Raw genomic sequence first — 26,983 nt, 5'->3', positions numbered from 1 at the left:
GTAGCAGGCGCAGGTCCGGTCATCGGATCAGTCGCGGGAGCAGCGCCAACCTGCGTTCCAATTGGGGTGGAAGCGCTGGGGTCCTGATTGGGAGCTCCGAAGGTGGAGGTGTGGTAGGGGGGTTGAGTGCTCATGGTGGTGTAGTGGTTTAGACTGACTTTGAACTAAACAAATCAAGCTTTAGGATCAATGGAGGGTCAAATAGCAATGCCGACGCCGCTGGAGATCGGGGAGGATGTTTATATAGAAACCGGCCAGGCACAAGACATCATCGGCGATGCCATGACGTCAGGGCGAGAACTACCTGGGTCGACGATGAACCGGTGGCGTCAGCCATGGGGCGATCGGCAGCATTCCATTGGAATTCAGCCTGCAGGCCCAGGGTTGAAGCATGTCGGTTTGTCTGATCTGACTGCCGCTTCATCATTCTTACGACCAGAAGACGCGATTCGCAATTTGTGCTTCTTGTCTTCTCCCCGTCATGTGATGCCGCTGCTTATCGATAAGTCACCATTACGTCATCACATTATACCCGCACGTGCTCTGCATAATCAGTCTGAGTCAGCTATGCAATTATGCTCGACTCCTGTCTTGTTTTCTTTTTCTTTTAATTTTAGATTTAAATTTTTTTTCTCCGATTGAGACCAGCAAACTTCTATAGCAAGCTACTCCGAGTAAATGAACTCAACAAGAAAAACCTCTCCTTCTCATTAATGGGGAAAGCAGAGGCGAGAGAGCCAAGGCCCAAAACGATGAGAAATCAGGAAATGCCGGCAACAGCGAAACATCCGAGGTTCATCGGCGTCGGGGGCAAAAGAGAAGGAGAGGAGACACCTTTTCTGCCTCCCCGACTTCCCATCGGCCATTCAACCCTCAGGCGCCTGAGATTTCCGGAGTCAAGCATATTGGATTCTAATTAGTTTATTCTTTCTTTCAAATCGTTGCCACAATGCCCGCTGCCAACCGTCAACTGATCTACGCCAATACGCCCTCGCCGGCGATTGACCCTTCGCTCGACAACGGCACCTTCAAGCTGAACACGACCCCCATCCCCGACAATGTCCCCGACGACAAGGTGCTGGTGCGCGTGCACTACCTCTCCCTCGACCCGGCCATGCGCCAGTGGCTGACGGCCAAACGGTCGTACATTGCGCCCGTCGAGCGCGGCCAGATCATGCGCGGGCAGAGCATCGCGCAGGTGCTGCGCGTCGGCGCCGGGCTGCAGTCCAAATACCAGGCCGGCGACTGGGTGGTGGCCTACTCGGGCTGGCAGGAGTACGCGCTGCTGGGGGCCAAGGAGGCGCAGAAAGTCACCGTGCCGGCGGGGTGCCAGCCCACCGACGCCATGTCGGTGCTCGGCATCACCGGGCTGACGGCCTACTTCGGGATGATGGATGTCGCGAAGCCCAAGGCGGGCGAGACGGTGGTGATTTCGGGCGCCGCCGGTGCGACGGGCATGGTGGCCGGGCAGATTGCGCGGGTGCAGGGCGCGAAGCGAGTGGTCGGGCTGGCCGGCAGTGCGGACAAGTGTGAATTCCTCCGCAGGGAGCTGGGCTTCGATGCGGCTATCAACTACAAGGACGCGGACTGGAAGAAGCAGCTGAAGGAGGCGACGCCCGAGTACATCGACGTGTTCTTTGACAATGTCGGAGGCGAGATCCTCGACGCCTGTCTGGCTCGCGCGGCGAAAGACGCTCGATTCGCCATCTGCGGTGCGATCAGTCAGTATAACGCGGCGAAGCCGCAAGGACCGGCCAGCTTCATGACAGTCATTGTAAGTTTAACCTCTACTCTTCCGCTTTTTATTGGCAAGAGTTGCCCGCTAATGGTTGATCCGCAAACAGTCGCAACGTGTGATGATGAAGGGCTTTATTGTCTTGGACTACACGAAGCAATACCCGGCTGCACTGAAGGACCTTGCCACGTGGTTGACTCAGGGCAAGATCAAGCGCAAGGAGCACATTGTCCCCGGCGGACTGGAGTCGGCGCCAAAGAGTCTTGTGGATCTATACGAGGGCATCAACACGGGCAAGATGATGGTCGAGGTGGCGCCGGTGAGCGAGGCGATTGCAGTCAAGGCGAAATTGTAGACGGCAGGTCCGATACGATATGTCTGGCTTGGAATTGCTTTCGTTGTGCTTGTTGATTCGCAATTGATTGTTTATATATAAATACATGGGTTGCAGGGGTTTAAATACCATATGGCAGATGATATCGGCGCGTCCGCACAGGAAACCTGCAATTTACTACGTAGTAAAGACAAGCTGCTTATTGACCCACTCTAATCAACTGTCAAGATCTCATAATGACAGTGCAGAATGAATCTGGTTGACCTCATGAAGACCCCGAGGTAACCTGGTTGGTGATCGACGTCATACTGATGGAAGCCTTCTCGCCTCATCTTGCACCACCTTCACCTCGACCGACAAAACGGTATAAAGCCATGGATTGCTGCTCTTTTGCTGGAATTTTCTTCCAGTCATGTTTTCACCACGACATCTCGCAAATAAGCTCCCCCAGTTATCAAGTGCCATTCGAGCCGAGCATCGAATTCTCTCCATCCCAACTCAACGACTGCCTCTGAACAGTAGTCACAGAGTCCAATTCTCTACCTCTCCCTCCTCTTCATTCATCCCTTCATTGACCAGTCAATTGGCTTCTGAGCAACCCAAAATGACCGCCCAAAGCAGCAACCAGAACTTCCGGTTGGAAAACCTCTTCAACGTCAAGGGCAAAGGTACGTATAGACCACTCTCATCCCCCTCTCCCACCCCTGCTTGAACTCACAGAGGAGACTGACCTCATTCTCCCAGTGGCCCTCATCACCGGCGGCGGATCCGGAATCGGGCTCATGGCCACGCAAGCGCTCGCCGTCAACGGCGCCAAAGTGTACATCACCGGGCGCACCGGCTCGAAACTCGACCGCGTCGTCGAGCTCTACGGCCGAGACATCCCGGGGCAGATCATCCCGATCACAGCAGACATCACCGACAAGCAGGCGGTGGATCAACTCGTGCAGGAGATCAGCCAGCGCGAGGAGTACCTCTCGATCCTGATCAACAACGCCGGGATCAGCAGCCAGACGCAGACGACGGAGCACGAGGACGCAGATAAGCTGCGGCAGAGCCTGTTCGAGGAGACGACGGACGTGGCGGAATGGGACCGCGTGTTCCGCACGAACGTGACGCAGCTGTTCCTGACGACGACGGCCTTCCTGCCGCTGCTGCAGAAGGGGTCGGAGCAGGAGCGCGGCTGGTCCAGCACCGTCGTCAATATCTCCTCCATCTCCGGCATCGTCAAGGTCTCGCAGCATCATTTCGCGTACAATGCGTCCAAGGCTGCGGCTATCCATTTGACGAAGATGTTGGCGCATGAGGTGCAGTCGTCGAAGCTGCGTATCCGGGTGAATAACATCGCTCCGGGCGTCTTCCCGAGCGAGATGACGGCTGGCGAGAGCGATGAGGCGCAGAAGAATGTCATCCCCAAGGAGCGGTACGAGCAGAAGGTGCCGGCTGCTCGGCCGGGCAAGGAGGAGGACATGGCGAGTACGGTGCTTTTCACGACGACGAATCAGTATCTGAATGGGCAGACGGTCGTGGTCGATGGTGGGTACGTGTTGGCTGCGGGCTCAGTCTAGGGGGGTGATAGCTCCAGTAAAAGTAAGGATGTGTGATTTCAAATTCTGTACGATAGTAGCATGAAATTTAAGCTTGTTTTTCCAATGAAGATGAAATTTAAAAGCCCATCTCTCCCGCCTCGCAAAGTCTCATATTGTACAACCACTCAGACCGGAGCACATCGGCAGCCCTAATCCTCCGACAAGGATCAGGATGCAGCATCGCATAAATTACATTCCGACAGCGTACCTGCATCGGTAGTCCGTGATTAGCTAGACGGAACCCTCTCAGAACAGCAAGTTACGATCCACAGGAACAGAACACTTACTTCTCCCAGCTCCTCGATGGGAAAATATCCCCCGATCTGTTGGCGACCATCGAGATACGACCGATACCCGCCGTCTTCATCTTCGCTGGCCCTCCGCCAGAGTGGGCGACCACATCTCATTGCCATGTAGATCAGCCCGATGGCCCAGACATCGCCGGCTCGACGATCCGGCATGCCCTGCTGGGGACACAGCCCTTCTGGCGGAAGATAGGCGATTGAGCCGAGGACTTTTCGCGGCGGGGAGTAGCACGACCCCTGGGCAGCTCGGCGCAGAAACAAAGACTGACACAAGGATTGCGATCGACATAGTCTATCCTCCTCTTCACCCTCCCGTTGCTCGCTTTCTCCCCCCTGGCCCTCGGAGCTATTCATCCCAACTTTCCCGGTCCCCAGCCACTGCGCGCGTCCGAAGTCCGCCACTTTGACCGCCCCGTTCGGCGTCAATAAGATGTTCTCCGTCTTCAGATCGCAGTGTGCAATGTTATTCTCATGCAAGAACGCCACCGCCCGGACGATCTGCTTGAAGAAACAGTTCGCGGTGCAAACGTCTAAACTCCGCTGCGGCGACATCGTGATGAGCATGCTGAGATCTCCGCCAGAGCAATAGTCCATGACCTGGCACATCTCGCCGCGCTCGTTCAGCAGGACATCGAGGGTGCGACAGACGTTCGGATGAGAGATTGCGGAGGAGAGAGCCTGTTCGAAGCGTTGGGATGTGACGACTGAGGGACTGGACGAAGGGCGGAAGATCTTTACCACATGGCGCTGGAGGACCAAGGGCGGCTTTCTGGTGGTGGGAAACGCAGGCGACGAAATGACGGGTCGTGTGTAGAGTCGGACGGAGCTGTGGGTGCCATAATGGAGGATCTTCTGGCAACTACCATATTTCTCCGTGAAGGATGGTGGAGGGAGGAGCAAGGGGCAGCGTTCGAGGGGATTGAGGTCGTCGGGTGTGGAAAGCCAGCAGCGCTTTAGAATGGTAGGCAAGGTAAATCCATGGAAAATGGGAGACGCTTGTTTGGGTTCGCGGCTATCGATCTGGTGGTGGTGTTGCGAGGTCTGGCAGGACCGAGTCATTTTGTATATTTTTAGTATAGACTTAACTCCTTCAGTCGTCGGAGGGGGGATCACATCTTGGTCCAGGAACGATGGTTGGAGGAAGGTACTTATACCGTGGTATACGGGCCCAGAGCTCTCTGCGACCGTTTATGCCTCGACTCAAATGACAGCTCTCGACCCAAGGGACATGCAGCCATCCGTGCATCAAGGGGGGGATCGCATTCGTGGAACCAAAAATGCCTCACCGGACAGACTGGCGGTACTGGTGGGTTAAAGGCCTCATGCGAGCCACTTCGTCACACATTCAAGTCGAGCGTTGAGATTCCCATCGTATCCTGCATGAAAACCCCATTGACTGCAACTGCTGCCATGAGGGTTCTTGCGAAGTATCACATATCCTCGCGCTGCATAGGCTGAACCGAGGTCTCCTGGGTATCGCGACGAGACCATCAAGATCGGGCCGGACCGAACTTTCTGTGAAGGTTTGATTACTCGTTAAACTTCGCATTAGCCAGTGGAAGACTGCGAACTCACAGATCATGCGTGCGCATCTCATGCTGATCCCCTGACCACGCGGGCGCATGGGGGAAGCTGTCTTCATCGTCTATGGGTTACAAAAAAGGTCCCTGCGGCACCAATGCGTGGTGTGAATAAGAATGGATTGAGGAAAACCATCCAAAGTGATACATATTATACATCGGTCCCTGGGCTACTCGCCAATCGTCCAGGCGTATGACTGCCTATGTCTGCCAGTAAGAATGGACGAGGCGAAACAGCACCATCAATCAACAGAAAGTGTAAATAACCAGGCAAAGAAGGACACCAGCGAGGTTGCCTGAAGGTAGTATATCCAAAAGAATAGTCGGCTCCAAAGAGAACACGAAGAAAGAGAAGGAAAGCACTAAAAACACACGACTGCTCGAAGGCGACAACCGGGACGCTCTAACCGGATCATAGCCCAGGTATTCAATTAATATTCGACTTCTAATTTCGCACTTTACCCGCTTCCCGAACTTCAGTCATGAATCCATCCTCGTCACCTGCAGAGGTGAGTATCCAGTAGTCACCATCACCGGCGTTGGCAAACTGTCCGCCGCCAAACCCGGCGGCAGAAGCTGCCGGAGCGCTGTGACGCTCCCGTGGTTTAGTCCCCGTGTGACGCGGACCCCATCCCAGAATGTTTTTGACTGCGAGACGACCCTGGTCGTCCGGGCTGGTGAATCCAAACAGCTGGGCCTGCAGGCAGCCGAGAATCGCCACCGCCGCGCGAATCATGATGCGATCCCCCTCGAACACCCAGCAGTCCCAGACGCGACTCGCGCGCTCCAAGTCGAGCCCGTTGGTGAGGAGGGAGCGGAACATGGGTTCCCAGATATCCTCGTCAGTGAGCTGCAGTGTCTCGTGGAGGTGAGAGGCAAGACGAGGGAATTTATAGCGAAGCGTCGCAGACGCTAGCGAATATGTACGGCCAATGGCCCCACGATCTAAGGTGAGAAAGGCCACGGCCAGCGGCCGGTTGAGTGCATTGGCCATGGCCAGGAATGCGGATGCAGGGGATGGGAATTGAAGGACGAGAAGAGCGGCAATAGTCTATAACGTTCATCAGTCAGCGTGATTATTATGATAGAGACATCAAGCAAGAGCTACTCACGTGGAGACCGCTGATGTAGCCCACGTCGCTGCGATACATGGAGTATGCCTCAAGCACGTCGATCAACGTATCGCGCAACGGACCACCTTCCTGGAAGAGACTCAAATCCGAGAATGCTTTGGACACGTCTGCTTCGATGGCATCAAACCACTCTCGCATCCTTTTGTTGCTCTCGCCGGAATCTCCGGCGGGCCTGGACCTGACATCCTTGGCTCGCTGCAGCGCCTTTTTGTACGTTTCTTCAGACAGCGCCAGCTCGTTGCCGATGGCACGCTGCCAGGTCGTTCCTCGGGTTTTCGGAGGAACCCCCCGCCACCAAAGTTCGCGCGTACGGGTTTCACCAATGGCACGGTTCCAGTTTGGATACACGTAGTCATCCCAGATGTTCTGCAGGGCCTCTCGGGTATTGTCTTTCTCGCATTTGGCCGAGGCGGCCTTCGCGGCCCGACGCTTGTCTGCTGGGTGTTAGTCACCTGAAGTTTCCGTGAAGCTGCAGGGAGCAGATACTAACCTGCCTCTCGGGATTGAGCCATCATCTGCTTGTATTCCTTCAGGTGTTTCTTTTCCTCCTTCTGATCTTTCGGAGGAAGCCAGCTGGGCCGCGTCCGTGACAAGACCTTTTCTTTTTCCTTGCTGATCGGCAAGGGGTCTATCATAATGTTGGATTTCTGCAGGGGAGGCAACTCGATGGTGCCTCTGGACCCCCGCTTGGAGTCTGTGCTCGATCGCATCGACGACAGGCCACTCTGTAGGTTCTCCCCGCGTTTCCGCTCATGTTCATCGGCATGGAACTCGAGCGCCTCCGTGATGATTTTCGCCTCCTCCGACAAATCAGACATCATGCTGTTGTACGAGTAGACGCGGGGGTTCCGCGGAGAAATCTGGCCGCTCTTCGGTCCTGCAGAGGTTGATCGCGTGCTGTGTCGGCCGGGACGAGATGCGCCCGGAGATTTGGCCCCTGGAGACAGAGGAACATTCGTTTCCGAGACCGAGTGCGACAACGGCAAAGGTCGCGGGCCTGGACTTCGGCCGTCGGGACTTGTCCCTCGAGACGGCGCACGATCTTGCATCGGCCGAGGAGATATGGGCACATTCCACAGACTAGCATCCTCCGGTAAATCCTCGTCTGAATCATGATATTCCTCCTCCAATTCTCTGAGAGACTTGCGATTCGGTTGCCACGATTGTTTGCGATTGAGAGCAGGTCGCGCACTGACGGGCGACAAAGATAGACTGTTGGTCGAAGGCGACGAGCCGAGGGCAGACGACGGCCGCAGGGGCGACGTGGAGCGCGAACGGTGGGGCTTGGAAGGGTGCAACGAGGATGTCGTGGTGCTATTCGAATCGCGCTTGCCCCCGGTCTTAGACTTAGAGCCGGCCCGAGTCTGGAGGCTCAAGGTGCCGTTGACCTGTTTTTGTAAGGGCGGATAAGGGGTTTTGGTCGATTTGGGGGCTGACGTTAGGTCGCGTGTCGTGGTAACGGGGGATTTGGCTTGCAGCCTGGCCGTCGAAGACCGCGACAGCCCAGCGGGTCGCCCGTAAGCAGCCTCCTTATAGGACAAATCCGCATCGTCTTCCAGGCCGATCTCTTCGAAGTTGGAAATATCGGTTAGGATGCCGTCCGGGGCTGATAGTTGCGACGAGGAGCGGAACGAGGAGGATTTGGAGGATTTGGACCCGGATAACTCGGGCGGCGAGTTGGGGGTTGTACAGACGGTCGTCATCTCGTATCGCAGGCACCAATTGCTTTCGAAACCCAGGATATCGCGACGAATGTATGAGAACACGCTAAGCGAGGGAATAACCGAGATACTGTGTCCAATATCGGAGAGACAGATGTGTTCGCGCAGCGAATGGGAAAGATAAATTTTGGAAAAAAAAAAAAAAAAAAAGGTTCAGCGAACGACGGACTAAAAGGTCGTGATAACCCGAGGTCCTGGACGGTATAAGTGATACTTTTGAAGGGCAGCGAGAGCCATCAAGGATCCCGTCCAAATATGGTAGTTATTCACAGCCGGTCGGCTCGAGGTCGGGCTCGACGCGGCAAAGATTTCCCCAGAAAGAGCGAGCGGGCGAGGGAGACAGGGAAGTCCGACCAGCGATTTGAGCGCCCGAGGATGGTCAGATCGGCAACGACAAAGGAAAAATGAAGCGAAAGCAGGACGAGGAGATAATGGAATAAGCGAAGGACAAGAATGAAGGAATGAAAAGAGTGAAGGAAGAGGAGGGGGAGGAGGAAGCGGAAGTCGACCACGAAGATGGGGGCAGCAAAGGGGATGGATGGAGCAGCGATGGATCAAATCAAACGAAAGGAAATGAAGCCGCAACCGGCGTGACCGGCGGGCAGGCCTGAGGCGTTCGACGCGGTCTGGCCAATCCGAGTGGAGGCCCGCAGGAATCCTCTTGTCCGTCGACGGGGGCGGTTGTTCAGTGCAGTAGGAGGAGTCCTCCTATCAGAGTATTACGGTGTACTAAGGACGCTGCTGGCCCGCCGATCATCTGGGAAAACAGTAAAACTACCCAGGTAGCATCTCCCACTACGGAGCATCGCAGTACCTAGGTAGGTAGGCGTTGGTCATCCGTATTTACAGGTACATGTACAGGGTACGGGCTGGGTACCACCCGCAGTACGCTGCCCATTACGCCGGCCCAGGTATCGCCCCGGTTGCAGCGACCTGAACTACGCCGGACTACGACTTAGTCCCGGTCTGTTTCCACCGCCACAAATTAAGTCACTCTCTCCACTCGCCAGATTCCCGTGTGCAACTTTCGTGGAAAGGATATGGCTGTTTCCGATCGTCAATTAACTCTTTGTTGACATTTTCCTACGATGGGCTGAAGAACCACCAGATCCGATTTGCCTCCCCCTTTCTCCTCTCCCCCCTTCTTTTGTTCCCCCCCTGATCCAGTCATATCCAGGTCCGCTCGTCATGGTTCCGTGGTATGTCATGCTCTGCCCATGGAGCAGTCGTCGCGGGAACTATGGGAACTATGGTCCCTACTCCGTACTTCCTGCGCTTCTTTTTTTGGGCGCCTGAACCAAGCGTTGGATGTTCTAATTTTACTCCGTACTTCCCCCTACCGATCCCGAAAATCCTCCAGAACGGCTCAGGATGATTGATGGTATTTAATCCCAGGTTGTGTCTAGTTGATTAGAACCGCCAGCTGCCGTAGAGCAAATTGCCTTTGCGTACCACCTGGGCCAGTCGCATTGACTTGCCATCGGTTTTCGGTTGATTGGCTTTGTAAAACCGGTCCAGCCAGCTCAAGACAGCTCCGTATCGCGTTTGCTTGCGACTGAACACGTGCCGAAAGGCCGCCGCTGCAAGATAATTCAGCTGGGACTTTTGAGCGATGCAGGTCGTCGATAAGGACGAGTCTCGCTTGGTTTGAACCAGTCGGTATGCTAACTCCGTCAGATCCCCTATGACTCGAATCACCACCTCTGGGGTAGGATGGTTTCGGCCGCGAAGAGCCCGCATGTACCGATACATCCTCATGGCAGTCGTGATGAAATTGGCGTACAGGTTGGATAGTACGACCGCGAGGGAGTTGTGGTTGGTATCGAGGTACATGGGATGCATCGATCCCTTGAAGCTTCCAAGAATCTTCTGATGAAAAGAGCGTCCTGGAGCTTTGGATGATTCAACGGTCAGAGCATCTGATAGAGTCGCAGCAGCGGTGTCTCCCCCTTCAAGCAGCCTGTTATGATCTTTGTGCATTTCCAGGGTGCGAACATCGATGAGACACCCACAGTACGGGAATAAAGAAGTGTCGACTAGTCTAGGAATGTGCGTCCCCTCGACCACCGCGGCAAAGTTGACCAAGCTCTTTGAGGGGTTCACGATGACCCCATACTCAGGTTGTCCTTTGACCATCACCGTCAAGAATTTCCAGGCAAGAGTTGAGTCCGAGGTGATTAGCAGAAAGTCGTCTACGAGGCGAAGAAGCAGAGCGTCATCTGAGTCCAAAAATCCCAAGGCCTCCCGTTCCATTTTGGCAAAGAAAAGATTGCAGAGAAGATTGGATAGCTTCGAACCCTGAGGAATTCCTTTGCGCTGTCGGAAGTATTTATTTCCAAACTTGACAAGGTTGTCTTGGAGATGGTCATGAAGCAAATCTAGCAAAGCCTCCGTATTACGGTCGTAGTGTGTCCTGGTATCCACAAAGACCGTGTTTCTCCTGCGACTGAGGCCGCCGTTGGAGATAGTGTCTATTAGAGACTGAGGTTTGGTGGTAGGGCCTGCTCGACCCTGGAACTTTGCTCGACCCTTGCTCGGTCGAGGCAGAGACCCGTGAGACGGCCACATACCGCTGAACTCATCGGGTGCTCTCACTTCACAATGTTTTGCCATATGATACTTTTTCTCGGAGACCAGATTTTCAACAAGTCGGATCAACTTTTGCTGAGGAAGATTATCAAAACACGATTGGATATCGAGTTTGACAAAGTAGAAAGGCTGCCGACTAGGATTGGTGTGATCCAGGACAGCTTGTGATGCGCGTTGTTCTTTAAAAGCCCGTAGCCGGGGGTGTATCTCTCTTACCGACTGCAAGCAAGACCCAAGTTGAGCCGGCTCCCGCATGATCTCGTAATTCAACATGTCGTAGATAGGTGTAACAGTTGAGTTGACGTTTGGGCTAAAATATTGACGCTTACTATTTTTCCATTTGTTGTTCACCGGCATTCGTCGGCGCATGTTCAATATAGGCCTGATGCCAGTCGCTTTCGGTAGGAGTCGCAATGAGCCGTACCCCAAGTCCCTACGACTCAATATACTGGCTGCTTTTGCGGGCCTTAATTCGTCGAACATGGAAATTTTGAGGTCAGCCAGAGGCTTCGCAGTCAATTGATGCCACATATCATGTCGGAAATAGAACAGGCGACTCCGATGACTTTGAGACTCTGTGACATAGAAGCTAGATCGAATGAGAGGTATCAGAATTGAGTCGAAAATATAGTAGAGGAGCTCGTGAAGGAGCTCGGTGCGTTTCTGCAAGTCGGTTAAAGAAAGCTTATTCCGCTGGTCGTCGATGTTGGGAGGTTTCAGCCAAGGAATAAATTTAATCTAGTTCAGCCCACATTAGTGATGATTTCTTGCGGAAAACAGTTCTATGCATCCTGACCTTAATGCCTCCGCAGATCTCGTGAATGCTGAGACTCTCCGAACGCCTCATACGCACAAATCGATCAACATGCTTGAGAATGATACCCTGGTTGGACTTCCCTTGTTGGCCGACTCCGTACCACTGCGGAGAAACTAACTTGCGCAGGACTGCTCGACAGAAAGCTGACACCGAAGACGACGGGGTCGCATAGTCCGTGAGACTGAGTTTTGGCTTTGGAATATTGCTCTTGGGCTTTTGGACATCCACGGTGTTCAGGTCTCCGTTCGTCTCGGCCACGGTAGATGGGAGTACGCAACCGGGGCCAGCAGGTTGGGTGATGAGGTTTTCGGCTCCTGATGATTTCAGATCCCGCGACATCTCATTCTGAGTGTCGGCGCAACTTAACTTCCAAGGACCCGAGGACTGTACAATTAATACCAGATCCATAGTGTCATGAATGATTACATACCTCTAGTGGGCAGTAATACTGTAGTAACTGTGCGTACGGGCAACGTTTGTGACGAGTTTGCAATTGACGGACCAACTCCAGGGGCTTTCCTCGAAGCCTCTTCGGGATTCGTGGCGATTCGTCCGGTCCGCTTGGTTTACGCGCTTCGTGTTGAGCAATTTCTTCCTCACGCGAGCTTTCGACTTTCAAGGAAAAATTCGACTCGTTGCTGTTTGGCACCGACGTGAACACGTTCTGCAACCTGAACTGCTTAGGAAAGACATATTTCATTACATGGACGGTGTCAGGCAGTGATTCGGAGGAGCGGAAACGATTGAGGACGTCTATCTTGTTCATTAGAGTGAAGCAGTAAGCTAATGGAATATCTCAGTACTTACGGCGATCTGTCAACCCGTACTGAATCCTGCCATTCGGAGCGAGTGTGGGACGCGCATAGAGCATTCGCCGACGAGGGAAAACAATGCTATTGGCTTTGCATCGTAAGTCCCGGTGAGGGACCGGGTTTTCTTTAGCAGACTGGGGCTTTACACTCTTCGTTTCGGTTGTAACGGACAGAGGTGCTCGCGGTTGCTCCTTTTGAGCCGGCTTAATTTCAGAAAGCGGCACTCCTAGGTAAAACTCAGAATCAGAAACTACCTATGACCCAGGGGGGTAAAAGATAAAAGCGAAGCTTACCGCTGACCTGATAGTATACGCCTTTCCGGTAATCTACAGCAGTGAAGACTCCGCAATGAGACAACAGTTCGAACATGATCTCGTCTCCATTGGGTCCCAGAAGTTCAAGAACATCTGTCCACGGGGCTTTCTTGAGCGCCTGAACATTCTGGTTGGGAAAGATTTCCACATAGCCAGGGATAGTACAAGGGACCTCGCTGCTCTTCCCGTAAGCAGGCCGGAATCCATAGGTCAAGAGGTGGCCTGGCCTTGGTATTGAGATCCCATTGGGGCTAAATAATCGTCTTATAACGTTATTCACGATCTATCCAGACGAATGAAGGTCAGCATCAGCATTCCCGAGAATTCTGTCCGGGCAAATTCGGCAATCATTGACAGAATATACAAGTCTACATATATACAACCACATGAGCCTTACCTCTTCCTGGGCACAAATTGCGCCGGTATCTGTGCTAAGGACTTGAGAAGTGGGACGTGGAGTGCATGTCGGCGACGGCTCTATCTCGAGAACTCCCACCAGGGTCGTATCTAGAAGAGTCGCGAGTTCACGGCTCCCCGAATTGGTAGATGCTATGTCATTACGCACCGCCGTAATTCTGCGGCGGCGTGACTTCGAAGAGACGGGCAATTGCTGCAGAAGATACTGCCTCAGCGTCACGACCCGAGGGTAGTATAAAGAAATGACTGGATGGGAAAGTTCAGGGACGTCCTTTTGTGTCGAGGGGCTGCGGGTCTTGGATAGGTCCTCGCGTGGTCGGTCACCCTTGACGGGACGCTTCCTTTTCTTCCCCATTGGTGATGCTTGAGAAGCGAAAAGATGAGACGAAACAATAGTGCGGAGTGAGCTTCAGCTATGAACCAATTTTAGAAGGACCCAGGGCGGAGTCCTGTCTGAGTGAGGCCAAAGGAAATGGTTGCTGGGGAACGCGTTGGGCGCGACGGCGTTTGCACTGTTTGGTGTCACCTCGTGTCTTCCTGCCGGGACCCCAACTCATTTCACCTCGACGGATGGAAATCATCGTCCACCGTCCACCATTCATTATTACTATGTCCTACTACGGAATGCTACTCTGTACGGACTACTGAATACCTACTGAACAGCATCATCCATACTGGCCGACAATTCTCACGTGCTCATTGGATGAAGCGTCTCCTGCCCGGCGATCGAGGGATGGCGCTAACCTCGCAAGCGAGCGAACAGCATGGAGACCCGGGGGGAAGCTGGCGTTTTGAAGTGAGACATCGCGTCTCCACTCCCCGATACACACTGGAACAGGGCTTGGATATCGGTCAATAATTGAAGAATTGGAAACGCTAGATTCTTGAAAGTCGCCTCGCATTGATTTACGTGCGTCTCGCACGTAGCACGGGGGCGTTGGCGCCCCTGAGCCTTCATATAATAGTGCGTGAGGGATGTTCCACATAATTTATTGATCGTTACGGAATACTACGCCGTATGCAGCCTGTATGGCCCTGCGGACAGACGGGGTCGCGGCATGAGCGAGATACTCCGCGCAACGCCAGAGGGGCCTAGAATATCCCAGAGAGTACTCCGTCGACCTTTAAGAAGTACTCCGTCGGCAATGAAGGTGGGTATGCCATTACGGAGGATGCTCTCTGACGGCGATCATTACGCTGTCTGGTCAACAGAGCGTCATATGGAAGATGGGATATTTCTCTCGAATTGCCGACGATAAAAAAACTTGTTGGCACGGGGGACCTAGATTCCTCGGCTTCTCACCGGGTTGCGCAGGTACAAAATCAAGATTAAACGGATGTACGCCGGAGTACTTCGCCAATGTTCCGTGCAACCTCCATCACAAGTGTTTACGCAGTAGATTTGACTTACACTTGGATGGTGCGTGTAGGTACGCAGTACTCCTCGGCAGGAAGGTCGCACTACTACCAGCCGGCGACGATCGTAGACTAACCCCTGTCTTCCAGGCGGAGACGATCATACCACAGATCTTCAAGTTGCAAGGAGGGAATTGATCATTTGAGATGTATGATCTTTGGCTGATCGCGAATATTGATTATTGGCGATATAGGCCGTATCGGGAGTAAGCTTGACCGCAACGAGCTGTATGCAGGCATCCCGCAGGATTGCGCCGTTTCTGCCAGAGACAGGCGGATGCAAGAAGGCGAATTCCGCCGGGCCGACGAGTGGCTAGGACGCTCAGAGGCAATTGGCGTTGGGAAAACGTCCGATGCTGCTAATCTGATTGACCCTTGCAACCCGATTTTGTTCCAGGGTGATCCCTGAGCACGGAGGAGGTGCGAACGCCGAAAGAGTAAGCCGACAGCCTCTCAGGGGGGCAATGCTCCGTGGTGTGGACGACTTTTTCGCTACACATGCACACAGCCTTACTGTGTAGTACACCGACGCTGATGGCCCTTGACATGACCCTTTTTTTTGCTATTATTATTATTTCCTCCAGGCTGAGAGACTACTACCCCGGGAAAGCCAAAAGAAAAATGTTTAAAGGCTGTCTGCTAAAGGCTGAGCGTCAACGGATCATTACGATATCATCGGAACGCCCCGTAGACATGTCCCAGAGGGGACAATGGATTGTTGATCATTGAATGTTCCTGGCGACCTTTAGCCGATAATCAATAATAATAATAGAAGCCCAGTTGGAAAAGCGAGGCCATCAAGCCGGATCCCTGGAACGACGGCGGTCTAGAAAGGCCGCAACGCTAGTAGCATTCCCGAGGAAGAAGATTCGAATGCGATTTCCAACATCGTCTCCACTTCGCCAGCCGCCTCAAGTCTGGCTCTGCTTTGTTCCGCCGGTCCTGCGGAGTCTGGGGGGAATTTTCTCTCCTTTCGAAGACTGGTACAGCCTCGACGAACTGGTTCAATGCCTTTCCGATGACCCAAGTATGCCCTGGCTCTAGAATGTATCGATTCTCTCTCCCCCCTCTTCTAGATGGCTGTTGGAAGAGGTTTCCATCCATCTGGCTCGAGGCCCATTTTGATTTGTGGGGAGGAATTCCGTTCCTGGTGCAATCATGGAAATTTGAAGACGGCAGAGACTCAATAATTCATTCACAAATCAATCAATCAATCAATCAATAATAGGCGGTGTACGGAGGGAAGCGCATTGACCAGTGACCTTCGTACACGAATAATGACGGCAGTGGGACCGTTCCGACGACATCACGGCCTGCTCCATTCGCAGCACATCATGAAGACATCAAATCTCCCATCCATGCAGGTTGCGAAGATGACCAGCGCGTCCGGTTAGGAGGGGATCCATGGCGAAAGAACCCCCGAGCTTTGCAATTAAGCTTAAGCCAAATAGGACGACGGTCTGAGAGGAAGTATGAGTTGGCACTGGGTCGATTCAATTCAATCGGGAATAGCCCGGACACTTGTACATACGCTGTACTCTCTCTGTGTGACGGTATCCCATGCAGCAGATGCAGCCGCCGCTTTTCATCCCTCGGAGCATGCGGGTAACTTCATCTTCAGAGTCAGCCTTGGAAGCAGTCTGCCAATCTACCATACACCCTCATCGCACACCGACCTCGTTCGGCCGTCTCCCTTGCCTGGGACATTCCAATCCGCGATCGTGGGAATCGGTCAGGCAGCGTCCAGGCCAATGACGGCCCGTCATCCGTTTGTTAGTCCCTTGGCGGACACAGGAGTTGTCGAAGGGAGGTTCACTTGCATGCTGGGTCATGACCATGGCTCCTGACCTCTGGGTTTGATTTCCGATGGTTGGGAGTTCTTCTGGCCAGGGGAATGGAAACCGGGCAGTCTGTCCCATGGACCATCTCGTTCTACGGCACTCGAGGTCGATTGGGTCGCCCACCCGCGGCGTCCTGTAGTATAAACATGGCGGGGAAGGCACTCCGACCAAATGGATTTCTTTCTACTCCGTATTTCTTCTTGATATGAATGTATCATCTTGAATAATCCAATGCGCAAGTGCCCTGGATTGTGGACGTCAGTGCAAGTGCAGGAATGGGTGGGGCGGCGGTTCCGCGGATCCCAAAAAGCCTCCAGCGATGCGAAACAACCACCCAGCAATGCAATTCCATGGACGAGAACCAATGATGCCAACACTGCGTCGATGAAAGGATCTTTTCTCCCCGGCGAGGGATGGTGCACAGCCTGTCCGGAATATGCCCGTAGTCAAGTGGCAGCTGGAATCCATCGACTGCAGAGTGCGGGTGGTGCGGCCGCTAACAACGAGATCCCAGCAGGATCGCCGGCGAAAGGCGATCGGCCTGACGAACAGATCTTCGTCGTTGGATGAAAAAGTACGGGGTGCTAGACTTGGATTCGGATTCTATTATGATTTAATATTGAATACCGACGCCGTAGTATGTACGCCCTCTGTGTATGTATGCACTCCGTACCAGCCGCAAGTTCGGCCATTTTCCGCTTCCATTTTGCTTCTGCGATTCTTTCTTTTCCCAAGATCGACTAGATCGGGGCATTTAGAGTCGAGACCTCGGGGGTGTTTACTGGTCAACTTTCTCTGGGACGGCGAATCAGTTCTCCGGTGATGAATCTTCTTCTCGCTCTTTGTTCTGACAGAGTCAATTTTTTTTTTCTTTTCACTTTTCTTTTCTTTTCTTTCCACCAGAACCAGAAGCCGAACCAGACTGAGTCCGTTGCAGGACCACTAATTGACCCCCCCTTATTGTTCCTCGGCCCCTCTTTTTCCGCATCCACCGGTTCCATCGGACTGTCAAAGTTCGAGATCAATGAAAATCGACTCGATTCTTCAGCAGGAAAAGGGGGGAGAAGAAGGACAGATCTTGCGTAGATGATTTAGGATGGAACGGCGTAGGTCGACCGTGTCTGAGCACGCTAAAAATAACGTCGGCCTGCGATCATTCGAGGGACTGGCGTTAATCAAAAATACCCAAAGAAAAAAAAAAGGAAAAAACAAAAATAAATAAAAATAAAAATGAAAAAGAAAAACCCCAAAGAAAAAAATGAAAATGAAAATGAAAAACGCCCAGGGCTGGTTGTTGGCCCACCTGCAGCCCTTCCCAATTGATGGGACCACAGGATCGCTGTTCGGTCGTCATCGACGATGCCATTTGATGGGTATCAGAAATTCCTGTTCACGACGGATGAATCTGAGGGTTATTATTGCACCGCGTAAGACCAAGGCCTGTTTACTCCGTACAGCACTTGGACCTCAACGACCCCTCTCGGCCCGCCTGTGACAACTTTTTTGGCTTCTCCTTCTTCCTCCACCTTTTCGCCTTCCCCCTGCTTAGACTTAGACGCCGTGCAAGCGTTGCTGTCCCGCCCGTCTCACCACGCTTCTTCCTCTTCTCTTTCCTTTGGCTCTCTCGCCTCCTCCTCCCCTCCAATTCCCGCTGCTCGCTGGCTATTCTTATCTCTTTCATCCCGGTTTTCTCCCCGGGCCATTGTCCCTGCTGTCTCCGCGACTCCATCCTTCCCCGTTCTCCCCGTTTCGCCCCCCCCCGTCGAGTACAGTAGTTGAGTCCTGGGCTTTCCGAAGCACAACCCCCCGGGTTGCTCTGCTGATTTGGTGGTCTCCTCTTGTCTCAAATATGACTCCCTCCTGTGGTAGTGCTACCAGGTGATGATTGCTTTGTAGTTCTGGCCGGTCCATCTGCAACCTCACCTGTGGCCTACCAGGTGTGAACAACGCATCTCGAGACTAGTTCCCTCCGTCAGGAAGCATTGCCGCCAACCAACCCGTTGGGAGAAAATTAAGGGTAATAAAAACGACAGGAGAAAAAGGAAAAGAAAAAGAAAAAAGAAACGAAGAAAAAAAAAAAAAAAAAGAAACCTTCCCACCCCTCTCTCTCCTCCCAGGTTGGAGCACAAATTTCCTCTGACTACCTGCCTGAAGAATGCAAGATGTCCGGCAGTGATGTCGAGCACGTTTCTTGCTTTCTCAACGGCAACCCTCATCAGTCCCGGCATCAATCTTCTCCGACCCCGGACGACGACTACTTTTACGACGCTCGATCAACAGCTGTATCGCTTATCGCGCCGTCGTCGCCTCCCGTGCCTTCCCTAGCGAGTACCACATACTCCGAGCAGCCGCGTCTCACAGGCTCGCAAGCCTTCCGCATACCTGCCGACCTATCTTCGAACGACTACCCCGAAAGCTGCGGTCGAGATTCCCCCGACCCTGACGACTTTTACCGGCCGCACCAATCCTCATTGGCTGCGGAAGATGGTGCTGGCGTTGAACCCGACGCTGCCTTGATGGTCGGACTCAAGAACAACGGCACTGCAGAGCAACGTCCCGCCCTTTCCCAGCGTATCTTTTCCTTGCCCACGCATCCGACAGACGTGACATCTGCAAGCCGAGAGCAATACCGTTCGACGTCGGATTCGTCATATCGGGGGATCGGGTTGAATTCCGCCAAGGGTCCTTCCGTGAGGGCGTCGACCGCCAGGTCACGACAGACCTCTTTTAAAGATCTGATAAACAAATTCAACAACAACGTCGACCAGGTCCTGCCTGTTCCAGCAGCGTCGACCCCGATATCCCGCGAACCTTCGAGGGCCGCTAGTCCGGCCAGCCCCGTCGACCCGTCCTTCCGACCTAAACCGTTGTCCCATCGACGTGATACTTTCGACTCTCTCCCGAGCACGAACGAGGTCCCTCGACTGAACTCGCCTTTGACGTCTGGCCATCCCTCCTCCGACCTTATCCCTCCTCCGCTGAGAAAATACCCCGAGAGCCCTTCTTCGACGCATTTCAAGCCGGCGGAGTCGCACCCTCGGCGGCCGGTGTTTGGTGAATTGCTCTCTGTCGACACGGGCTTCCAGGATTCGGGATATGGACTTCCGTCGCATCTGCGACGTCGAGGTTCTGAAGGGAGCGTTCCGAGCCCAAATCCTGCGCTCTTCGACCAGCTCGAGCCGTCGTTTAATCTCTCCCCGCTGACCCCGACTGCGTGGTACCTGGGAAAGACGCCATTTCTGGAGGCCGTGAACAACGGGGCTAGTCCGAGTAGTCACCGCAGGGTGAGGAGTGAACTGTCTGGAAACTGGCTCGGAGGTGCGCCTGCGCCCCCTTCTGAACCATCCCACATGGCGGTCTCGGCCCCCTTGCAGCCGACCTCCCAGCCCTCGCTAGAAAGCCCGCATTCCAAGTCTCGCATTCCGATTTCATCTCGCCGTCTCAATTCGGCGTCGGGCTCGGAAGCTTCCTCGCCCACCGCCAGTCCGACCTGCGGCAACCGGTCTGCGGCGCAAATTCCGCTGCCCCCGAAGGGTGTTAGTCGCCTTCCCAAACCGTCGCTCAAGCCCGCCCGCGACATTCCCGACGACGACCAAACGGCGTTTGCGTTGTCTCCCCGTGCCAGGAGAGAAATGGCCCACGGTCGCTCCCGTCACCAACATCCCGCCAAAGGTGCCCTGCTGGAGGCATACATAGCCGCTCCTCCCCCGAAGAAATCGCCGCCACTTCGTAGTTCCCGGCCCCGTCAGCCCGTGTCGCATGCGCCTCCCACGTCACGATCGAGGGTCGTGGAAACAGTGTCGAATTTCCAAAGCCAAATAAATCGCGACCGAGAGTCGAGAAACTTACGGCAGCGGAGGTTGCCGGAGCTGGGTAATGTGGACTTCGCGACTCGACGGCAGCGAATCCAACAGGCTTTCAACCGCACGGTCCAGGAGAATGAAAAGAAAGAGGAGAGGGCAGCTGAACTTCGACGCCAGGTCAAATCTCAAGACAACCAGGACGAGCGTCCGCGGACCCCTACTTCGGCCCCCCTTCTGCTTGAGAAATCGCAACCGCAGTCATCTCCCCAGCCTGACGACACCGCGACCGTGATAGATGAATCGACGGAGATCGGTAATGAGGAAGAGGAGCATTCGATACCCGAACCGGGGCCAGCACGAGCAATTCCCCATCTCCATGTCGATACCGATGTTGGCATGCAGGAAAACCAAGGGGAAAGTACTGAATCTCGTCCTGCGATGATGGATTCCCCCACACTGGGACATGCAGTTATCACAGTGAACGAGCAAGATGCCGATCCCAAACTTTCCGGTCCACCGGCCTCAGTTATCACGTCGGCGTCGAACGAGACGCATGTCACGGCATTTGACCCGGAGCCCCAAGCGGAGCTTGCTCGGCCGAATCTTCACGCCTCTCACAGGACGCTTCTGAGCCAGATTATGCAGACCCGCGAGTCCAGTCCCAGCAGCTCCTCGTGCGACGAACCGGACCTCAGCTTTTCCGACAATGATGATAAGGAGTCCATTCCGATCATGTTGAGAGATGCCTTTGGTCAAGAAGACTCTGTGGACAGCAGCGATAACCAGGGGTCTTGTGACCTTTATATAAATCAGGGCCCCCCTACTCGCGAGCCACCAAACAGATGGAGCTTGAGCTCCTGGTCATCCTCCCTCCAAAACCAACATTCCACCGACGATCAGTGCGAGGGTAGTGGAGATGACCTCTCCCAGATTCAGCACTCGGTCGATGATTGCGAAATAGCCACGACTCAGTCGTGCTCTGCCGCCTCCAGCACGTCTCCTTCGGTCACGGGGGACCATCAGCTTGCGTCGGCGGCGAGCCAGTCCAACAGCGCAGCTCCTCCAGCAAAGCCCGGAGGAGAACCGGCTCGAAATGCCTATGGATATTCCAATGCACCAAGTCTAGCAAGGCTAGGTGGCTGGGACTCGAGGCGAGTCACCCAGCTTTATTTTGAAGAACTCGCCCGTGGCAGAGGCCATAACCTTCCCATGCCGGCAGTCCGCGCCACGCCAGAACCAAGGCATCCAGATAGGTTGAGGTTGGATAACAGAAGTGATAGCTTGGCCGATGATCCAGTCTTGGTATCTCGAACCCAGGATTTGCCCTCAGAACGAATGGGCCACAGTGCGAGCCTCGTTTTGCGGGATGATTGGGAGCATGCATCACCCTCCATCATGGATTGGATGCAGATCGCCGCCCATGATGAGTCCGCCCCGAAAGACCAAATGGGCGATAGCACCAAGTATGAAAGCGCCCCAACCCCTCGGATTGTAGCCCCCAGCATTCAAGGGTCCCGCCGGGAGGAAGGGACAGATGAGGGTCTTGGCCTAGCCATCAACGTCCAATCGCCTCCGAAACCCGATTCCAATGAAGAGCGGCCATCTTTACCGCACCCTGAACCTCCTGTGCCGTCTGCATCTGTGGATGCGAACGAAGATGGCACCGTGTCGCAGCAGGCTTTCAATTTCTCCCCCGAAATTATCTCCGCCAAAGCCTCTTTGAGTAACTTCGCAAGCACCGCCTTCGCCCCGCTGGGTCCAGTCCAAAGCAGTGGTAGTAGCGGCGACTCATCTCTTCGACGTGTCGACCGTCCGCATTCGCCCCATGCTCTAGATTCATCGGCCACGTCTTTGGTCCCTTCTACTTCAGAGCAGGCCCGTCCAGATAATGCGTCTCCATCCCCAGAGCAACGGCGTCTCAAGAAACGAAGACACGTTATCAAGGAGCTTGTTGACACGGAATACACATTCGGAAGGGACATGAAAGTTGTGGACGATATCTATAAGGGAACTTCGAGCTCGTGCCTGGATCTCTCGTCTGAAGATGTCAAGATTCTTTTTGCAAACTCCGATCAAGTCGTGCAGTTTTCCATGGCCTTCCAAGACGCGTTGAAGGACGCGGCCAAGAGTGTCTACATCATGCCCAAGTCACAACGGTGGAGCAGCAAACGCGGTGCCCGCAACAACCACATTTCGAAAGCCGACGCCGATACCCCGACCGGGACCGGGACATCCGAGCTGGAGAAAGACCATTCCACTTTCATTGGCCAGGCATTCGTGACCAATATGGCGTACATGGAGAAGGTCTATGCGGATTACCTGAGAAACCATGATGCCGCCAACAAGAAACTCCAGGCCCTTCAGCGGAACCCCAAGGTGGCCATCTGGCTTAAGGAATGCCGGGATTGGGCGTCGGACCTCACAACCGCGTGGGATTTGGATTCGCTGCTTGTTAAACCAGTGCAGCGGATTTTGAAATACCCTCTCCTGCTGAGTGAGCTTCTTGATTCGACACCCAACGACCATCCGGATCATGCGTCGCTTGTCACTGCTCTAGAGGAGGTAACGAATATCTCCGTCCGTATCAACGAAATGAAGAAGCGCGCCGACCTGGTCGGTCAGGTAGTTGCCCGCAAGCGGAAGGAATCCGATGTCCGAACGGGCTTGTCGAAAGCTTTTGGCCGCCGTACGGAGAAATTGAGACAGCAGGTGGGACTTTCTGAATTGGTCGAAGACAAAGAATATGACAATCTTTCCCAAAGATTTGGAGACAACTTTTTCCAATTGCAAGTTGTCATGCGAGATGCTGAGATGTACACACGCGAAGCTCAAGCATCGATGGACTGTCTCAACGAATTCGTGGTGGCAATCGAAGGCTTTATCGACGTGTCTCAGACCAACTACTCCGAGCTGGAAGGAAAATGGCGTGAGCTTAAAGTCTGTGTTCAAGAGATCGTCACCATCGCGCTACCGGAACATGTAAGTAGCAGGGCATACTTCGACGTTTCCGAATGTTGTTTTCGGGGAACAGTTTGCTGACTCAAGATTTCTAGCTTGCCACTGTCCGGAAGAGTGTCATCGAGCCCATGGTCACCTTATTGAAATTACACGATGGACCGCAACGAGTGATGAAGAAGCGTGATAAGCGCCTGATGGACTACGCTCGATTCAAAGGCATCAAGGAGCGGGGAGACAAGCCCGATAAAAAGACCGCGGAACAAGGAGAGCAATTTGTTGCCCTCAACGAAACTCTCAAGGACGAGCTTCCGAAGCTATACTCCCTGACCGCCAAATTGATGGAGGCCTGTTTGAAAAACTTTGTCCAGATACAAACAACTTGGTTCAATTGTTTGCAAGACAAGCTGACTCCACTTGTGGATGCCTTCCCGGACGACCTTCAGAAGCTGGTGGATGACTGGTCTGCAACATTCACTTTCTCCGAGGCGCAGGTGCTATCACTCGGTGTCTGCAATGGGTCGTTGCTCGCCGATGCCGTCAACCTCGTCAATTTCAACACCCCCTCGACTGGGGCCACTATTAGCTCCCCGCGACGCCCTTCGACCGTGAACAGCGCCAGCACCCGGGTCGGATCTACCATGGAAGAAATGTCCCCTAAAGTCTCCTACGATTTCAGCAACGGGGCTCATCCTTTTCAATCCCCGAGCATCGACAGTCAATCGCAGCTATCTCACGGACGCATGAGAGCTGATTCATCATTCTCCGGCCGCGCTGCTCCAGAAGCACCGGAGATACCTCGGAGCCAAATACTGCAACAGATCACCAGCGCACCATCAGGCTCCGCGCCTCCGTCCGTCTCCCAGACCGAGTCATTTCCGAGCCTTCCCAGGTTGAGCCTCGATTCTCCGTTCCTTGCCGACGTCATTGGATCTTCAAGCAGTGCCACCCAGGCGGATGAGGACCACCCGACCTCTCCTGCTGGTCGCTACTCGGGGTTCTTCTCGTCAGCGATGCCCATGTCGGATAACCCGCAGGACGAAAATACTGCGGCAGAGGGCAGTGCGTCCAAAGAACCGACGGTGTTATTCCTCGCCGCCAGTATTTATGAATTCAATATCGATCGTGCCCGACGCGAAGCTGGATATCCGTATCTCACCTATGTCGCCGGAGAAATATTCGATGTCATCGCCGAGAAGGGTGAGTTGTGGCTAGCCAAAAACCAGGACGACCCTACGCGTCAGGTTGGCTGGATCTGGAACAAACATTTCGCCAAGCTTTCAAGTTGATCTCTACGATGACGCGTGTTACATGTTTCCATATCCATTGTACATGTCCCGTACTCATTCTTGTTCAGTTGATTGTTTCTTCCTTGCTGGGTTCCCTTTGAAAGCCAACAAAAGCCGAAAGCCATTTCTTTGTTTTCTTGTCTGGCAAACACAGCTGGCCTGAGCCTTTGCTTCCGGCCCTTTGTCTCTCTCCTTTTCTTTTCTTTTCTTTTCTATTTCCCTGTTCTTTTGGTTGCCACTTATCGGTCTTTCCTTGTGCCTTTTGATACCCAGCGTGATACTACCTTAGCCTTCTATGGCATTCATCTCTTGCCAAGGCGTTTTACCTTGATATGCTCTCCTTTGAATAGCTTGCGCCTCTTCTCTTCTTTGATTTCCTCCATCTTCATCTTCCAGTTGCTTGTCCAAATAGAAGTTCTGTTTGGGGCGTCTTTGTCAGGGCATTGAAGATCTATCTCTCAGGCATATGTGGAAGGAGAAGAAGTGTGGATATGTGTACATTTAGATACCCCTTGAGTCAAATCATGACAGCAATTAATCCAGTAGAAGCGAGATTTCCCGTGTTCTTCTCTTCTTTCGGGCGGCCGAGACGCGTCACGTGCCGGCGCCACCAGTGACGTCGGCGCGGCGGAAGGGGCTTCACTCTTCTCTTCTTCTCTTGAAAAGCGCTCTGCTGCCCTCCTTGCCTGAGGACGTCTGTCAGTGATCGGTCTTGACTCTGACCTCCCTCTTCTTCCCCCTCTCTCCCCTCATTTCGCCGAGTGTGACTCGACAGCGATCCAATCCGTCCTGCAACACTACCGATCCCTTCTCCCCCTTCCCCTCCTTTCCAATCAATCGCCGCCAGCGAGGATCCACCGGGGGCTGCAATCAGTGTTCATCCTCCGTATCTTTCTTCTGGACTCAGCCGAATTCGCTCTGTCATTCGTATATGTCTTTCGGCACTGCGCACGACCCGGCTACCTATCCTACTAGCGTGGCCCTTTGATTCAGTCTAGGCAGACCCATTCTACCCCGTCACTGGCTGCTCATTTGCCCTTCGAGTCAATAATCAGGCCACGATCTGGAAAATGCGTGACGGTGGATTGGGAAAACTTCAGAAGAGGATGAAGCGATTCGGTGACACGGTAGGCTCAGTCGTGTGGTTCCGATGACTTCGTTGTCGCTCTGCTCTGGCCGTCCCAATCCCCAAGGCGCTAACCGCTCTCAGTTGAACCCCGACGATGCGTATCTCAGCTGTTAGTGTCATAATCTACTCCCCGTCTGATTCAGTAGTTAGCTTGCGACGCAAAGGAGATCAAATTTGAGGTCTGACTAGGTCGGGAGCGTACAGATCATGATGTTCGATGTACGTTTGCGACACCTGCGCACTTCCATGACCCATGAAAAAGAAAGGGTGACCCAACGGACCTGACTCTTCTTGCTTGTAGTGACCAGAGAGGATATGCAATCACTCAAGAATGATTGGCTCACCGATAATGTGTGTTTGCTCATAGTGTAGGATGGACTCCCCTGAGGCTAACCTGGTGTAGGTCATCTCCTTTTGGGAGGAGTAAGTCGACCGTTGACTCCGTTCCTCGCCCACGGCGAAACTGATCTCTCTAGATACCTAGAGCGCGAGTTCCTTGTACAGTATAAGACGTCCAACATTGTACTCCTACGACCCAGCATGTCCTTTATGATCCTTCAAACCCCAAATCCGACGTCATTACGTGAGGCGCTACCAGACTTCACTCGCACAACGCATGTCTTCCTCCCCATCAATGACTGTCGCAACGTCACCGAAGCAGAGGGCGGTACACATTGGTCCCTACTGCTTATATCAATCGTGGACGGGATCGCATTCCACTATGACTCGCTTCCTCCGGGGAACTTCTGGGAGGCCCGTGCAGTGACAGCCAAATTCGGGGTATTGCTCGGCCGAGCCATTCGGTTCATTCATCTAGAGGATTCTCCGATTCAGGAAAATGGCAGCGACTGCGGCGTCTTTGTGTGCTTGAACATGCGACATCTGTTGCTGAAACGGTTGTTGACTGCCAATGCCAGCGAAAAGATCAGTATGAGCCTTGGCGGGAGGAAAGTCGACGCTCGTGCCGGGAGAAAGGAAGTCGCCAAGATCATCGATGGTTTCCGAAAAGAAGGCGAGCGACGCCGGTCGTATGTCATTGTCCTCTGTTTTCTCATCTTCACGCCCTCATGATGCTGACAATCCGGATTCACTAGTGCCAGTCTAAGTCCATTGGGAAAGAAATCAAAGAGCCCGCCACGAATTGACTGATGGGACCAACCCAGGCTACGAGGCACAGTCAATTACACATAGCATACCGAAATAT

At 53.7% G+C, this 26,983-nt stretch overlaps 7 protein-coding genes across 7 annotated transcripts; 4 read left to right on the top strand and 3 right to left on the bottom strand.

Annotated features, from left to right (window-relative positions):
* The first annotated feature begins 652 nt into the window (after window positions 1–652).
* P170DRAFT_452021 (NADP-dependent oxidoreductase) lies at window positions 653–2,206 on the top strand. The gene is made up of 2 exons (XM_024851243.1): window positions 653–1,774; window positions 1,845–2,206. The coding sequence occupies exons 1-2, from the start codon at window positions 950–952 to the stop codon at window positions 2,088–2,090; spliced, it is 1,071 nt and encodes a 356-aa protein (XP_024709521.1). The 5' UTR covers window positions 653–949; the 3' UTR covers window positions 2,091–2,206.
* Window positions 2,207–2,493: 287 nt separating this feature from the next.
* Window positions 2,494–3,685, top strand: P170DRAFT_397375 (SDR family NAD(P)-dependent oxidoreductase). The gene is made up of 2 exons (XM_024846171.1): window positions 2,494–2,737; window positions 2,814–3,685. Exons 1-2 carry the CDS (start codon window positions 2,674–2,676, stop codon window positions 3,635–3,637), a joined length of 888 nt encoding a protein of 295 aa, XP_024709520.1. The 5' UTR covers window positions 2,494–2,673; the 3' UTR covers window positions 3,638–3,685.
* Window positions 3,683–5,082, bottom strand: P170DRAFT_460420 (serine/threonine protein kinase). The gene is made up of 2 exons (XM_024851938.1): window positions 3,946–5,082; window positions 3,683–3,866 (listed from the first exon to the last, which is right to left on the bottom strand). The coding sequence occupies exons 1-2, from the start codon at window positions 5,020–5,022 to the stop codon at window positions 3,735–3,737; spliced, it is 1,209 nt and encodes a 402-aa protein (XP_024709519.1). The 5' UTR covers window positions 5,023–5,082; the 3' UTR covers window positions 3,683–3,734.
* Window positions 5,083–5,864: 782 nt separating this feature from the next.
* P170DRAFT_10675 (putative TBC domain protein) lies at window positions 5,865–8,521 on the bottom strand. Its single transcript, XM_024842296.1, has 3 exons — window positions 7,167–8,521; window positions 6,656–7,110; window positions 5,865–6,594 (listed from the first exon to the last, which is right to left on the bottom strand). The coding sequence occupies exons 1-3, from the start codon at window positions 8,377–8,379 to the stop codon at window positions 5,989–5,991; spliced, it is 2,274 nt and encodes a 757-aa protein (XP_024709518.1). The 5' UTR covers window positions 8,380–8,521; the 3' UTR covers window positions 5,865–5,988.
* A 3,261-nt stretch (window positions 8,522–11,782) lies between these two features.
* P170DRAFT_397369 (telomerase reverse transcriptase) lies at window positions 11,783–12,472 on the bottom strand (the record flags this gene model as incomplete). The annotated part of the gene is made up of 2 exons (XM_024846170.1): window positions 12,234–12,472; window positions 11,783–12,187 (listed from the first exon to the last, which is right to left on the bottom strand). A coding segment is annotated over exon 2 (360 nt), but the record flags the coding sequence as incomplete, so codon positions are not given.
* Window positions 12,473–18,765: 6,293 nt separating this feature from the next.
* Window positions 18,766–24,650, top strand: P170DRAFT_469677 (putative Rho guanyl nucleotide exchange factor; the record flags this gene model as incomplete). Its single annotated transcript, XM_024852667.1, has 2 exons — window positions 18,766–23,385; window positions 23,460–24,650. 2 exons carry the CDS (start codon window positions 18,766–18,768, stop codon window positions 24,648–24,650), a joined length of 5,811 nt encoding a protein of 1,936 aa, XP_024709516.1.
* A 1,070-nt stretch (window positions 24,651–25,720) lies between these two features.
* Window positions 25,721–26,928, top strand: P170DRAFT_469676 (Ulp1 protease family protein; the record flags this gene model as incomplete). The annotated part of the gene is made up of 6 exons (XM_024852666.1): window positions 25,721–25,777; window positions 25,861–25,888; window positions 26,081–26,130; window positions 26,183–26,202; window positions 26,256–26,807; window positions 26,874–26,928. 6 exons carry the CDS (start codon window positions 25,721–25,723, stop codon window positions 26,926–26,928), a joined length of 762 nt encoding a protein of 253 aa, XP_024709515.1.
* Window positions 26,929–26,983: the final 55 nt, after the last annotated feature.

The sequence above is a fragment of the Aspergillus steynii genome, assembly GCF_002849105.1.
Source record: "Aspergillus steynii IBT 23096 chromosome Unknown P170scaffold_1, whole genome shotgun sequence".
Taxonomy (NCBI): domain Eukaryota; kingdom Fungi; phylum Ascomycota; class Eurotiomycetes; order Eurotiales; family Aspergillaceae; genus Aspergillus; species Aspergillus steynii.
Note: the sequence above shows the minus strand (reverse complement) of the source record. Positions and strands in the feature narration are given on the sequence as shown.